This window comes from Erithacus rubecula, assembly GCF_903797595.1.
Source record: "Erithacus rubecula genome assembly, chromosome: 5".
Taxonomy (NCBI): domain Eukaryota; kingdom Metazoa; phylum Chordata; class Aves; order Passeriformes; family Muscicapidae; genus Erithacus; species Erithacus rubecula.
In genome coordinates this window covers 53,036,271-53,052,442 of record NC_136687.1, presented here as the reverse complement: position 1 = coordinate 53,052,442, position 16,172 = coordinate 53,036,271, and the positions used below count along the sequence as shown (strand labels likewise).

Sequence of the window (16,172 nt, the reverse complement as noted above, 5' to 3'; positions counted from 1 at the left end):
CTTTGGAAGACTCTTGTCAGTTTTACTCAAAGCATTCACAGAGTTTTGATTTTGATTTTTTTTTTTAATTTGGTCTCCTTGCTTTTGTATTGCTTTGGACTTGTGTGTATGTGTGTGTGTTTTGTCAGACACATCCATTCCTCTCTTTGTTGTCAGTGCATTTCCTTGTTAAACCATTCATTTCAGATACAGGAACACCACTGAAGGTAAGTGAAGTTAAACTGGCCTTTGCCACCAAAGCTGCTCTCATTTGAAATAGCCTGGAGAAATGTGGTCAGCAGTGCACGGGTTTGCACAGGGAGTAAAATGCAAAATAAAATAAATCTGCCCTTGATCTCTAAGAAAAATGACAGTTGAAGCAAGAAGTGTAGGCCAACTCCAAAGAGCAGAGCTGAGATAAGAAATGTTTTGCCGTTTGCATTTACACATTTTATCTGTGCTACTAAGGGAAAAAATAATCGAGAAAAGGTGTAGTGAATCTAGATAATCTTTGATATCTTCCTTTTGGCAACAGAAAAGAGACAGGCAGAGTCAATTGTACCTAATGGAGGTTTCTGCTATGGAAATCACTCTCTTGTCACAAACATGTTTGTCTCTGCTCTGGTTTCTGTGGGAAGGTACAAGTGTTTGTAAGTTGATGTCCTGGTGCTTCTGTGAGGGAGAGGCAGATGTGTTTAAGTAGGGCCTGAAAAGGAGATGGGAGTATGGAGCTCTGACAGCTCCATCCTTCTCTGCCCCTTCCATGGGTTTTTTTGGGGTTGGTTTTTTTTTTTTTTTTGGTCTTGTAAGGTGGCTGAATCACTGCAGAGTAGCACTGCATTCCAGTGCAAGTGTGCCAGCACTCTGTCAGTTCTCCACTCTCAATGAAGGCATCACTTCCCAGTAAGGGCTATCCAAGAGAGGAAAAATAATGATGGTTATAATGCAAACTGGAAAGCCCCTTTTGTACTCGATGGCAGCATGTTGTTTATGACAGAAATAGATGTTGAACTGTATCAATAGGGTATTTGCATTCAAAGCACAAGGAAAGCACACCTGTTTGACTTTTTGCTGTTTATTAATTTCCTAATCTATGCTAACTTTGTGCAATAAATTTACTTCCAAGAATGCTTTTTTAAAAAGGGGCTACTGTTATACATTAAATGTTCTGAATTTTAAGAATTTCAGTGTACTGCAAATGTTGAAATGAGCTTTGATGTTCTGACTAGTTTCTTACAAGATAACCTTGAGGTGTGGGAGTCTTTTAAATCAAATGGCAACAGGTAATGCTGGGGCAGCATTTGCCTTAGGAGGAGTCCTGATGTTCAGGGTTGGGTGCTTCAACTGAATCCAAGCAATTTGGGCAGAAATGTGCGTTACGTGTATTTTAATAATTTTGTGTTTTTCAAATTTTTAGAATCTGATACAGTTACCTGAGGTAACAGAATGTTATTCTACAAAAATAGCATAATATTTTTGCAAGTGCTATTCTGTTCAACACAGATAAGTAACAAAGAAACCTATCCAGGCTTCATCCATCAGAGGTGAAGAAAGAGAATGGGACCAATCTGGTCCCACTTAAGCTCCTGGAGCTTTGCAATTGACTTCAAAGGTAGCAGAACCCAACCCATTCTTTTCAAGAGGCTGCAAGTTAGTTAATGACTATAGAACTGGTATAGCTATTAGTTTTCAAACTGGTTAGGTTCCTGGAAAATTACAAGCTGTGAATATTAGGAGATCTCGTGGCAGAAATGAAGGGTAACAAAACCAATCAGGCCTGGTAGTCTTGGTGGCCCTTTGGGGTTTATGGATGCTGCACCAGCAGGAATGCTAAAGCAAGAGAAGAGTGCATTGTAAAAGTAGATGCTGTCATCATCTCTGGGTGTGCCTTGGCTGTGGTTGGCATGCAGTGATGCATTGTTAGCACCATCCAACTAACCCATTCAACATCACTAAGGCTGTGATTTATTTTGCACCTTCATGTACCACTGCTGGTTCTAGCCATGGATGGGGCAGGACACCCTAAGGACCAAGTGACTGATCTGGTCCATCCATTTCTTTTCCCCTCCCCAGTTATGTCTTTTAAAATATTGTCTCTGCTTAAGCCAAAGCTGCCACAACTGTGGTAGATAATCACCAGGGGCAGGAAGTCCTGAACATTACCCTTGGGGAGACATGGGGAATCAGACCCTAAAAGGCCAAAATTCCAGTGGCATAAGTGATTCCTTGACAGGACACAGAGTGTAAAAGAAGGAGGAGGTGGTAGTGAGGGGCTGAGTGCTCACTGTCCTTGGAAGCTGAGGAACATACACGGGTTCAGTCTCTCCAAAGCAGGAAAACATCCCAACACCTTTTGTCATAACTAATTTTGAGAGAAGGTGTTCACAAGCATTAAATGATCATTAAAAAGCTCTACTTAAAATCCAACATGCCACAGACCACTGAAGAGTGGGCATTATCACTGCCTCTTCATCTTATTCTCTAACTTTTCTTGTTTTAATCCTTTCTTACTAGTTTCATTTAGCAATGCCATTATTCAAACTATTATTCCTCTCTTTTTGTTGTTGTTCTTTTTTTTTGCCAAGTCCATGTAGTTTGCCATATGTTTGGTTAAAGTAAAAATCAGACTTACCAAAGTTTGTAAAATGCCAGCAGCCCCATGATGAGCAAAGTCATACTCTTACAAAGCACTGTTGCAAAAGATGGACGGCAAAACATTTTTAGCAAGGATTTCAGTTTCAACTGCTGGGGTTATTATACCTAACAGTAAGTAAAGCTATTCATTTTAAGATTTTGGAAGTGACAATGACAGTGCCTGTCTTTTCAAGCATGATCGTTACCAGCTTTAGACTTTTCTTAAATTTCCTGGCATTATTTCTTCATTTGTGTTGAACGCTGAACATTTTATAATGGCATTGGAAAACAGTTTAAATGTGATAATTTTTTAATAAAAATGTAGACTATTGAATATTGCGCGTAAAATATTCTTTTTCTGTCTAAAATGTCAATATTTTTAACCTGAAATAAACCTTGTAACAAATTCATGTATTCTGGGCAGTGGAAATTATTTCCGTTAACTCTCTTTTCTGCATATCATCAATTTGCTTTTTACTCATGTTTCTCCTACTGTCGCTGTAAGCTTACTTGTTGTTTTTTCTTTCCTTTTCTTCATGCTGTCGTTTAGAGCCCTACAGAGAGACAAGTATGGGAGTAAAGCTAAACATTGCATATCAAATGTAATTTTTTTTAGTTCACTTTTATTGCATCACATATAGATGATGTAGTTAATAAAGGAAATTATTCTCACAGTTTTGAAATCGAAAGACTATGAATAGACATATGTTTTTATATGTGTATGCGTGTGTATGTATGTGTATATATATATGTATGTGTACATATATATATAGATGAGATTAGATGGTGCATTCTTTGTTTATTTTTCATTTTTGTGGTATCGTTTACCAGCATAGTTTCTCTTTTAGTTGTGTATGCTTTATTTTTTTTTTCCCAAATTCATGTTTTTATTTGCGAGGTCATGGCGTTTTTATACGGCGCGTTTCATTGCAGCCCCACTCTGTTCTCACCTGCAATGCCTCCCATGTTATTTCTGCACCAAACCCCAGATCTATGCATTGGCAGCAGGAGCACAGTGCTCAGTGCCTCAATGCATGCGTTACTCAACGTAACCATCAAACAGATGCTGTTGTACCTGTCACCCATTGCATACGGCCCTCCCCCAAAAATGCTCACTTTTCATTTCTCCCCAAGCATCGTGACTCGGTTGGAGAGCTTTCACCGTGAAAATCAACGGCTTTGCTCTATGTCTGTGATGGCTAGTTGATTTTTTGGCATAGCTCCCTCATTTGCTGGGGAGACCAGGATACAGCAGCACCCTTTAAGCTTCAGAAACCTAAAAGGTGACCGGCACATTTGAGGCATTTCACTCAAAAGCAAGAAGAAGCCTTCAGTAGCGCTTTCCAGCCCTTGACATACAGCAACTACTCCATCGCAGATATAGACTGAATCCTGTATTTTCAGAAGGTACACATGCCATGTACTAAGCATGGTATGAGCAACTGTTCATCTGAAATTGTCAGTTTAATGGCTTCTCTGATCCACTGTGCCTTGCTGGGAGTTGCTTGCCAGTTTTTTGGCAATGCCAGAAGCCCTTAGCTGAGAGGTCGATAAGTCATTTCATGCATCCCCACGCCTGCTGTCCTTCCAAGGGGACCAGTGATCCCAAAAAAGAAAGTGTGGTGGCTTAACTGCTGGGCCTGATTTTCTTATCCCTTGCCCACTCATGCTGGCATTGCTCTCAAAGCACTTCCCTGCCATCTCCCGTAGTGCTTTGGGAAAGAGCTGAGCTCCAGCCTTACATGGTCAGCATTGAGACACCTATAGGGATGCAATAGGCAGTTGGAATAGGGACACCCCAAGGCCCTTCTACTCCTCAGGTTCCCATGAGCACACCATACCATGGCAGTGATGGTACTTGCTGTACCCTCTGCTGAACCCACTGCTTTAACCTTGCAGGTGGAATAGGAGCTATTTTTAAAGGCTTCACAAGACCCCAGAACAGCTGCCTCTAGCATCAATTGTATTAGAAAATCCCCACCTGGCCAGTGTGGAGTAAATAATTTTGATTGTGCCTTAAGCCAGAAGAGCTAGGACATTTGGCCTTGTTCCAAAAATCCTGGGCTGGGAAGCACTTTGTGCCTTCCCTTTGCTACTCCCTGAATCCTGCCATTCAGTCCTTATGTCTTTATTTTTCCTGACAGCCTGCCCAGCAAAAGGAGAGAGCAGACTTTTTTCCTCTAGGAAGGATACACTCTCAAATGAAGTTTTGGTAGTGATTAGCCTGGGCTGTAAATACTTTTGCCTCAGCTGATAGGAATTGCCCCCTTCCTCCAAATCTCCTAGAGCCAGGGCAGTTGGGACCAGCCCAGACTCATGATTTTTCAGCTCCCCCAGGAATACATGGAGCGCAAGAGCTGTAGGACAATGCTGGCCAGGAGAGTTTATCCTTCTGGCTGGATGTTGCCATATCAAGTCACACACTTGACAGTGCTTTCCTTTTTTTTATTTTTTTTTTTTTTTTGGTGGGAAGCCCTTGACCACCATCTGGTTAGATGGAGCTGCGCCCTCCCATTTTGGCCGCGACGCTCTCCTTGGTGCCCAGCCCCAGCAGCCGCGGCAGCCTAGGAAGGGGGTTTGAGTGTGCACATCCTGCATGAGTGTCCTGTTTGTACAAGTCACCCTCTCTTGTGTAATGTTTTTCAGAGGGGCTTCTGAACAATGCCAGGGATACAAGTGTCACGGATACTCTACCACTGAATGGTAATCACGGCAACAGCTACAGCATCGCCAGCGGCGAGTACCTCAGCAACTGCGTGCAAATCCTAGACCGCGGGTACAACCACACGGAGAACGCCCTCGAGAAAAAGATCCTGAAGGAACTCACCTCCAACTACATCCCTTCCTACCTGAACAACCACGAGCGCTCCAGCGAGCAGAGCCGCAACTTGATGAACAAACTCGTCAACAGCGTGGGCGGCGGGAGCGAGGATGACGCCATCGTGCTGGACGACGCCACCTCCTTCACCCACGAGGAGAGCCTGGGCCTGGAGCTGATCCACGAGGAGTCGGACGCCCCGCTGCTGCCTCCCCGCGTGTACTCGGCGGACAACCACCAGCCCCACCTCTACAGCCGGCGCCGCATCCCGCAGGACAACAGCGAGAGCTTTTTCCCTCTGCTGACCAACGAGCACACGGACGACCTGCAGTCGCCCAACAGGGATTCTCTCTACACCAGTATGCCCGCGCTGGCTGGCATGCCCATGGCGGAAAGCGTCGCCGCCAGCACCCAGACCGATCCTCCACCAGCCAAAAGCGGCGGCGGCGATGCCGACGACGTTTACTACAAAAGCATGCCCAACCTCGGCTCCAGGAACCACGTCCATCAGCTACACACTTACTACCAGCTAGGTCGAGGCAGCAGCGACGGTTTTATAGTCCCGCCAAACAAAGAGGGAGCCTCCCCGGACGGCAATGCAAAAGGACCCGCTCACTTGGTCACTAGTCTATAGAAGATTCAGCAAAAATTAAGCAAAGAGACAACTAAAAGCCTCTCCGTAACGCTCGGTTTACTGTTCTGAGTTAATCCAAACAGTGGTAATATTGTGTGTACTCCTAAATCTTCATGCTGTTCAAAAGGAAATTCTCAGACTTTTTTTACTGGAATTTTTAGGCCGGCCCGGAGAGGACAGTAACTGCTGTGCCCCCCCTTATCTTCCCATCCTTATCTTCCCTCCAGACAGACTTCATTATGTTAATGAAAGAGATAGATAACGGCACACTTCGTGGCCTTCTCAAGTTATGCCGTGTTTGTTTAAACAATCCTTGATGCTGTGTTGCTCTTAATACCGAGGACCTGATTTAAGAGGGAGAAAAAAAAAATAACAAAAGGCCAAAAATGTGCATTTGAAACTAGTAGCGATGACGCATCTAGGTGGGAGCGCTGCGTAAAACAAGCTAGCAAAACTCTTTCTTACCAATCCAGATCACATCATGGGTTATGGTCACTCACAACTTGGTTTCACTGCAGCGCCCTTTGCTGCAGGAGCAAAAAAAATGTAAACAAATCTAATGAGACGGAAGGGAATCCTAGAATCCTGTGCTAAAGGCATATTTTACATTTTGCTGTATTAACGGATGATAAAAACTAATGGCAGAAAAAGAGAAGCGAACAATTTCTATGTAATGTACAGATACTAGCATTGCACATATAGTCTGCTTTCTGTTCCTCCAGAACTTGCGTCCCTGTTAATGTAGTGGAAAAAAAAAAATAAGAACTTTTTTCTGTTGTGCTGGTCTTGTAAGTTTGTCTACCAGTAGGAGCAAGGTTTTTCATAACTCTTTCTTTTTTTTATTTTTATTTTTTAAATTTTGTTTTGCCTCTTCCACTGCTCCTTCCCTCTGTCCCCTTCCCATCCCAGTAAAAAAAACTCACTGGGCAAAAAACTAAAACAAAACAAAACAAAAAAAACAAAAAAAAAAAAAAACAAAAAACCCCAAACATCACTTTCTAAGGACCATTTTTAGTAACACCATCACCATTTCTTTTCAGCCAAGGCAGTCTTTTAATTTCCTTGCTGTATAACCTTTTTCAGCCGGCGTGTTGCCAGCAGACCTTTTGGCAGACTAGAGCAGGGCAAACTTCCTCATTGTCAGTGCACAGCCGATCGTGACAATAATCCTGTGAAGCATCTCTGGTGAGCAGCCCCCCAGCCAGGCCCTCGGGGCACATCTGGGACCCAGAGGGGGTTTGTAGTGTAGGGGGGTTCCACAGGAGATGGCATTTCCCTGGAGGAGCAAAAGGCCTTCTCGGCTCAGTCTGGTCCCCGGTTTAGGCACTTGTACTGCAGTGGTTAAGAAGAACATAGATTGACAAGTAGTGTGCTAAAAAGTACTTTGCGGTGATTTTTAATTAAAAAAAAAAAAAAAAAAGTCCTCTCTGTTCATTATTTTTCCTAACAGGAAATTTATTTATTTGACCGGGTTTTTAAGTAACATAGGCTTTCTGGAGGTAAATTAGCAGCACGAAGTATGAATTCTTCTTCTTTTTCTCTCTCTTTTTTTTTTTTTTTTTTTTTAATTTATGATCCATTTTGTACGGTCTCAACAGTTGAATGACCTCATTACTAATATTTGTTGTAAAAGTGAAGCTTGTTTGCCAACCAATAAACAACTGATCACAATTTAGAAGATACTGTATGTATGTACTGTACAATTAATCTCTCTTTTTTTGTCGTGTTGTTCCTCTCCAATGCTGAAGAAAGGAGGACTAAGATGAGAAATTTAAGCACAAAGGTTATGCAGCTGTGGCTGACTAGAAATATGAGGCTGGTGGTACTTGTTGAGGGGCAAGAACAGCACTGGTTGACATTTGTTGCAGGTGATTCTAGGTCTGTTTTGTGCCTACTGTATAAAGTAGCCAACGACACGCGGATTATTTGAGTATAGTGTTTCACGTGTCGTATCTTTTAATCATTGTAATTTTTTCTTTTCTTAATTTTCTTATTTTCTTTTTTTTTAATTTTTATTTGGGTTTTCTGAGATTAAAAACTGCTGGTAGCATGTCAAAGAGTAAAACAAGTCCCCGTTAGGCCTTCTTGGTCGTTGTTTGGTGTCTCTTTATTTTCTTGCTCCGGGCATATGCCAAGCGCCCTCACCATCCTTGGCCACATCCTGCCCCACCTCTGCCAATGGCCCACTGGCACTTCACTGCTTTCCTCCAGCCTCCTCCTTCAAATCCCTTGAGTGCAATCAGCAATACAGAAAGCTACAGAACAGACTGGAAAGGTTTACAGGGAAAATAACCACTTCTGGATATGACTGATAATGAATTTCCAGTGATTTTTCACCAAGTCCTCCCATTGCCTGGGTTTAGGGGCTTGGTGCTGCCTCCGTCTAAGCTATGCCTGTCCAAGCTCTATAATGCTGGATAAAAGCCAAAAGACTTGCAGCAGGGGGTGCGGTACGTGTTAGACAAGGTATTCCCAGTGCTGGAGGATAAACGCAGCAGCAGAGGAGTGGAGCAGTTCCGCTCCATCCCAGGGTTGTCCTCGCATTGGGGCAGCGCAGAGTGTTCTTGGGCAAGAGAACCAGGGGTGGTGGTGTTTGGTGGTATTCATGGCCTGCAAAGAGTCTGGTTGGAGTCACCTGAGTCCTTCCTGCAGCCACTCTGGACAAAACACCTTGGGGAAGAAACTCCATGTGAGACCGAGCACTGATCGCAGCAGTGCCTCTTGCCAGGTCTAGGTTTTGGCAAGGGAGCATTTCCCATTGGAATATTGGGGAATCATCTGGCTTCATAGCAGAGCAGCCACTGGCCAGCCAGGTGCTCTGGCTCTTGATGCTGCCGCCCTGTTTCATTTCATTTTCCATCCCAGCAGCGATGGAAGTGGGCAGTGCTTGGTGGATCCACTCTTGCAGGTACAGCAGGTGATTCACACCCATGTGGTCACAGCAATCCACACAGCAGCCCAAGAGAGGCTGCTGAGGTTTTAAATAACTGAGGTACCTCTTATTTTGGGGAAAGTAAAAAGTCTTTTACTGCATTAGACTAAAAAAAAGTTTTCCAGGGGTATGGTGGGATCGAGTTAATGCAGAGGGTGAGATACACCCTGGCAAATATCATCATGGTAAAGTGGGAGGCAGGTGATCAACATGGCATTTACCAGTGTTTCTGAAACTCTGCAAGAACAACCCAGTGGTGGATTTGCTATGGGATAGTTTAGTCCTACTGAAAAATCTTTAACTTCTCTGACTACAAATGGTCATTCTTCCCCAGATCTTTCATGTATTTCAGGTTTATCACTATGCAAGCTCTTTTTCCCCTCCATCCCTCCTCTTTCCTAATCTACCCATGCCTATTAGTGGTTTGATTGCAAAAAAAAAAACAAAACAAAGTTACTGTTTATTTTCAAGCTGATTATTTCTGTCCCCAGGCTTTTCTGACATCACAGGATGCACTGTTGGCGCTTCTTATGGCTTAGGAAACAGCTGAAAATAGAGGGAAAAATGTATATCAATAATTTTATTAAGCCAAAAATGGTTTAAGACTGTAATATAGTGGGAGTGTTTTATGAAGGAGAGCAGGACACAGATTATTTTTGTCATTTTCTTCCCCTTGAGAACAGATTTTGTTGTGTCAGATAGTTGATTACGGGCATGGTGAAGGTCGGTGCTTGTTGATAAGTAGCTCACTGTATACAATTCTTATGTGACTGGCAACAGTGTCTTCTGTGCAGACTGCAGCGTGTGGAAATCAACTCCCTGTTAAGTCCTCGGAGCCTACAATGCTCCTGGGGTATGAGGGAAAGCTGCAAAATTTCTAAGGCATTTCTTAATGTTGAGCCGAGGCAAGAATGTGAGAAAAAAACATGATGAAAATGCAGTAGTGATTATGGTGTTAAATCCATACTCATGCTTGGGGCACATAACTGTGTAGGCTGGGTTGAAGGGGATAATAAGCCCTGTACTCAAGGGATCTTTTATAGAGCTCCATTTAACAAAACAAAACAAGGAAAACCAAACTAGATTTGTTTTATAGGGAGAAGATCAAAGCTTTGTTCATTCAACTGCAACAAACATCCTAATTTCAGCTGAAAACAGACAAAATAGAGTCAAACAGGTAGTGCTTGATCTAATGAGAACATCAGTTGATACACAGACCATTTCTAAAACAAAGGGCCACCTTTGGGGAGCATGAGTTGCCAGGCATGTTTGGAGTGAGGATTGTTAATGTTGATCCATTGATAGAGCTTCCCTTTCAGAAAGCCTTTCTTGCAGGTGGAAGGGAGGGATGTAGAAGTGCAAGGCTCTATGCTTTGCATTTTCCTGAAAATCATCTTAGGATGCCTTAAAAGTTTTGATTACCTTTTTTCACTCACTCCTAATCTGTTCAGGACTGTGTTGTTTTTCCTGTGTAATCCTGTTGCAGACCATCCCATAAAGAGCTGACACATCAGCTTACTGCTTAAGGAGACCTTGACTACAGCAGGCAATTCCCACCCATTTTCTGCAGGAGCCAGAAGAGACTGTAAGGTCTCCCTGAAACATGACGGAGAAATACAAGGCAAAAGACATTCCAAGAAAGACATGTAGGCTGGAGGGGGGTATCCATCACAGCTTTGGAGGCACTGTGTAGGCAAAATTGCTTACCATGGTCCTGTTCATTTCTGCCTGTTGATTGGTTTTAATGCCTTGACATCTGCAGCTGTTTACCACTCTTTTTCCTTCCTCCCTTGCCCCAGGTAACAAGCAGTGAGATCCCTCAGAGGGCCAGGGGAAACAGTGGTGATGGAAGGAAGCACTGAGCTCCTGGGGATTCTTCTGTGTCTGTGTGTGTGTCCCTGTTGCCTGTACCCCCTTCCCTGACCAGCTGGCCTCTCTGTCACACCCCTGTGTGCCCTTGATCTCACTAGGGTATGGAGAATGTAATACCCTGCAGAATTGCCTAGTCAACAGGGATAGAAAGATAGCTCATCTTATTAAAAACCTGTCTGAGGAAAGCCTAAGAGCACAGGCTTGGTCATCTGTCACACCCTGATCTCCTCCTTAGCTTTAGAAAGAAAAGTACTTTATTTTTAGCTATCTGCTGCATTCAGCTACACTCTATGCAAATTTTCTTTAATGAATATTTTAGGGTTTAAATAGTCTGGGCTCATGAACATTATATAAATGTCATGTTGTTGCAGGCTCTCTGGTAACAGCATGGAGGACATCCTGCAGTGTAAAGCTTAGGCCAGATAAAATGTGTGATCAGTGCTCCCAGCGAGAGCAGCCTGGCTTGTTCAGTGACTGTCCTGGCTGGGGCATTAGCAGTGCAGTCAGGGGAGGGCACTGCAGTACCCTGGAGGCAGCAGCACTCCCTTTCTGGCCTGAGGGACATTTCCTTCAGCACAGGTAGCTGGCTTAGGGCGTGTTCTGCTCTTCCAAAGGCTTTAGCAAGCCCTGGGAACTCATGGATCATACACCAGATCATTTATCATCCCAGTTCAGAAAAGGCAGTCTGTTTAAAGCTGAAATATTGAGACTAGCCAGGATAGCTTGGAAATCTTCCTTTTTTCACATCAAAATAGCTTTTTACAGGTGCTTACTGTTTATTGTATTCAGTATGTCAGACAGATGGTGATAGTCTTCTTCAGGAAAATGCCAAGAACAAAAAAAACCAATAATCCGAAGTGTTTTATGTCTTTTCATTTCTTTACCCTCCACTTATGTTCTTTTCTTATATTTCTACTCCTTAAATACACTGTACACATGTAAAAACCCAAGCTAAAACCTCAATAAATAAACAAAAAATATTGGTACACAGAGCAATTATTATGTGTTGGAAGCAAATGCTTGGTATTTTAGTAGTGCTGCTTAAAACCCCAAACAGCAACTTTGAAGACACAAACATAGCTGCTGCACAACCTCCTCAGCTGGTGTGGTGGCAAAATTTGTACAGATGATCAAATATCTCAGACTGCCTCTTACAATGGACTGCATCTTGTGTTACAGCTTTGGAAAGGTTATTTCCAGCAGAAGGGTACTTGGTAGGTAAATTATGGCAATAATAAAACTGTTTTCAGCCTGTCTGCTCGCACTTCTCTTGGAGGCATCTCAGGCAGAGTTAAATTTTGGTCCCTGTGCCAGAAAACCTCACTGCAGACGTGAGCCCTGCAGCCTGTGTGCCCCTTTCAGTGGGCACAAGTCCTTGGTGATTCTGTGGTGGTATCCACTGAAAAATGGCTTTGGAGGATGAATGTTGAAAAACAAGGGGTCAACAAACTGGGTGGAGAATGTCTGGGTATTCCACTTGGGAAAGAGAAGCTCTGTGTGGGCACTCCCAGCTGTGCCCCAGGCACCTCTGAGGACTTGATTGCACAAAAGCTGCAAAGGGGGTGTGGGAAAATATACTTTGGGTGGGGGGGAATTAAAGGAAAAAGCCCTTAATTTCTGGCAAGGCTTTGTCCTCTGGCTGAAATATGCCAAGAAGAGTTTCTCAGGTGCTTTCTGTAGGCAGCTGGAGGGAAGTACAAGGACATGGAGAATTAGAACCGTGTGTGATGGGAGGCATATTTGAGGCAAGCTAAAGCTTTGCTGTGGCTATTGGTGCCTGTTCTGGCCAGCCCCTTGTTTCCTCACCTAAAAAAGAAAAAAAATATGTAAGTTTTAATGGTTTTCCACAAAGCAGCCTTTTGGTTTGTGTTTGGGATTTTTTTGTTGGTTTCGTTGGGTTTTTTTGAGAGGGCCCCTTGCTGTTAGATAGGAGATTTTTTTGACTACAGCACCTCAGCTCTGCCCTTTGGCCACCTTCCCCTTACCCACTTCTTGCTTACTTATTCAAACTTAAGAGGTAAAAGCCTCATTGCTTAAGCTGCTGTTGATATCAACCAAGAAGAGTGCTACATATTAAATAGGTGGGATTTTTTTTATTTTCTTTATTCTTTACACACTGTTCACCCAGGCATTTTCCACTGCTGGCAGTTTGTACTGCAATGCAAAGCAACCCACTGAGCTAACAGCAGTGGGAATGAAAGGGGAAGATGCATCCCACTACTTAGGAAAAAAAGGAAAAAAGAGAGATGAGCAGCAAGGAAAGGATGAAAGCTCCTCCTCCTGAGGAAAACCCCAAAAGATCAGCCAAAATGGCCAAGCTGGGAGATGCCTGAAAAGTTGCCAGTTCTGCCCCCACCACTTTCCCTTTGATGCCATAGAGAACAGTTTTGGGAGGGTGAGAAAGAGAGGGAGAGAATTTATGCTTAGAAAATGGCTCCAGAATAACTCTTGATGCTTCTTGAATGGGCTTAGCCCATATTAAGATCTCCCTGGAGTATTATTTATGAATAAGCCTTTATGTGGTCACCCCAGAGTGTGTGTGGCTGCATCCTCCCAACACAATCTTGTGAGAGGAGGTGCTTTCCTCCCTTGGGCTGCAGTATTATAAAGGCAGCTGTAAAGCAGAGCACTCAGGATGTAAAGTGCCCTTCAGATAATGTCTGATATCAAAACAAGTCTGTTTACTCTGCAGTCATTTATACTGAATATTTATTATCAAGGGGTGGGGAGAGACACACCAGAAAACACAGTTTGCTCAAACGAGCCCTGTTGATACAAACTGGTGGCTGCAGCTCAGTGATGTGCTAAACAGAGGAGCACCCTCAGTTCACTCTTCTTCTGCAGAGCAGTGAGCAGCAGTGGCCAGTGCTGCTGTACAACAAATTACTGGCTCAAAGCCAGGCAAAACTGTAGCACCAAATTCAGCAGAAGGGGTGGGAGGAGATTCCCAATGGGATGCTCACCCATTATAAACACATTCACCTTCCCCGAGCTTACCTTTTCAAGGCAAGTCCAGGCATCCCCTGCTTTGTTTGGGGATGGAAACGATCTTGAAAATAGCTGCTGGTGGTTGCAGGGTCCTGTAAATGGGTTAATTGCACTACTTAATGGGTGGTTTGGGGGTTTTTTTTTGTTTGGTTTTTTTTTTGGTTTTGGGCTTTTTTGTTGTTGTTTTTACTTAGAGTTATGATTAGAAACAATAAGGAGACAATTTTTTTGTGTTTGGACCTGGTTGTTTATTAAATTTTATTTAGAGTATAGAGAGTTTTGTAGCACTTTCAGCTAAAAGCGAATAAAATGGAGTTGAATTAGTTAGCTGTAAGGTTTTTTAAAGCTAAGCAGTTTAATAAAGAATTAATACTTATTTATAGTTTCGATCTAATAACTAAACACTTGTGGCCCATAGTGTAGCACTCTTTAACTAAAAAATACTACTTGAAATCATGAAGAAGGAAGAAGACAGAAAGAGACAATACTTAAAAACTTCTATTTTGTCCCATACTTATTATTATATTCTAAAAACCCCAAATTCAAAACTCTTCACTAAATGAAATTACACACTTCTATTTTAACCACACCTTTGTGATTTTTAATTCCATCACTTAAATTTGGCAGCCTTCTCTAAGGCCTCAAGTTAAAAGCAGTGTTCCTTTGGGGGGTTAGTGTTAGAAAGCACAGGAATTCAAAACTCCCAGGGTTGTGTGTTCCAAGAGGTCGTGCTCCAGGGGTTTACCTGCTGTCCCCTTGTTTTTCACAGAAGGAGGAAGGACGCCCAAGCAGGAGCCGGTGTTCAGGCGAGTCACCATGGAGGACAGTGTCATCTAGCCCCTGGGGACCCGTGAGCCTGCCCCGTGCCAGGGCACCTCCCCAGCTCCTCTGTGCCTCCCTTGGGACTGCGCCCAGGAGAGGCTGGAGCAGCTGCCTGGACCAAACCCTCGGCACACCCTGGCATCTCCACGGAGAGGACAGCCTGGAGAGATTCCCATTGCCCCACGCACGGCAGCGCCCTGGGAACACCCTCGCCGTCTGGTCACTCCTCTCTTTTTTTAAGATGAGCAGAACGGGTGAAAATCGTCTTTTGTAATAAGAAATTAGTTTCACCTGCTGCTGCAACCACTGACTCAAAAATGGCTGAGTGTGCTTAGTCCACCATCCTGAGCCTCTCTCCATGCTCTCAAGCTGGGCTGTGTGAAGGGGAACCTGCCAGATCCAGGTTGCTGCTGTAAATACAGACCTGTCAGTGCAAAGAGCCAACAAGGCAAGGACCAGAGGGACAGAGAAGTGGTCCTTACACCAGAAGAAGCTGAATGTGCCAGCAGAGTACTGTCAAGTGAAGCTGCTGCTTGTAAATAGGGACCGGCGCATGTGTCCAGCAGCAGCTCCACTTGGCCAAAGCTTCTCGGGGGAAAGCTGCTCAGATTTTATTGTCTTGTGTAAATAGAAATATTTTTTTGAGGAAAAAAAAAAAGAAAAAAATGAGCCTTAGTATCTTGAAGCTAGCGTTTCTCAATCAGCTGAGCTGGGGATGGATGTATGGGAACCCACAGGATCTGCCTGCTGGAGGCTGGCACAGGCTCACCCCGCAGATGCAGCAGGATGGATGAAGGAGGATGGACCTGTCCAGCAGAGGACTCAGCAGACATTCCTCCCCAGTCCCTGGAAACAGGGTGAACTCACTGGTCCCATGGTCTCTGCTGTGTAAATACTCAGCTGCAGCCCACAGAGGACTTCTTGGACTGCTTGGTGCAGTGGTGGGAGGGGGGAGGGTGGGAAGGGCAGAAATCATCAGAGGGATGCAAAACCCCATCAGCGTGGTGATCCCCATCAGTTTAAAAAAAAAAAAAAAAAAAAAAAAGGGAAAAACCAATCCCTGAAGGCTTATTAATGGTGTTGGGCTGGGTATATGGAGGCATGCCTAGACATGCTCTGTGTTCATGTCAGCCAGTGCCTGTCTGTGCAGTTCTGTGTCTGTGTGAATGCGTGTGCAAGGCTGTGTCTGGGTCGGGGAGCTGCCAGCCACTGCAGGTCCCCTGTGTGTGTAGCTGTGCCCATGAGCAAGGAGAGAAAATGGGTGTGTGTGTTGTGCTGCCTTTGTACACCCCAGCACACTCAATGAGTCATAAGTAACACTGTTAGGTCCAGCACGAGTGCAGGGCAGTGTCCACAGGGTAGTGTCCCACAGTCTCCAGGGAATGAGGCTCGGCAGGCAGGGGGATGGTGGTGGCAGAGGGAGAGCTGACACATCTCTGCTCTGCACTGAGTTGTCACCCACTGTCCCCTGGAATGGCACAGCAGTGCTCATC

General features: G+C 44.1%; 1 protein-coding gene across 8 annotated transcripts in view; it reads left to right on the top strand.

Moving 5' to 3' along the window:
* The window catches only part of ADGRL3 (adhesion G protein-coupled receptor L3), a 478,112-nt gene extending 462,249 nt beyond the window's left edge, over positions 1 to 15,863 (top strand). For 7 of the 8 annotated variants that reach the window (XM_079307366.1, XM_079307362.1, XM_079307363.1 and 4 more), the window contains one exon: positions 5,260 to 8,152. In XM_079307366.1, coding sequence (XP_079163492.1) covers positions 5,260 to 6,065 — 806 coding nt within the window. In that variant the 3' untranslated portion in view covers positions 6,066 to 8,152. Of the gene's footprint in view, positions 1 to 5,259; positions 8,153 to 14,626 lie in introns of those variants that run through there. The other variant, XM_079307369.1, reaches the window with a different exon arrangement.
* Positions 15,864 to 16,172: the final 309 nt, after the last annotated feature.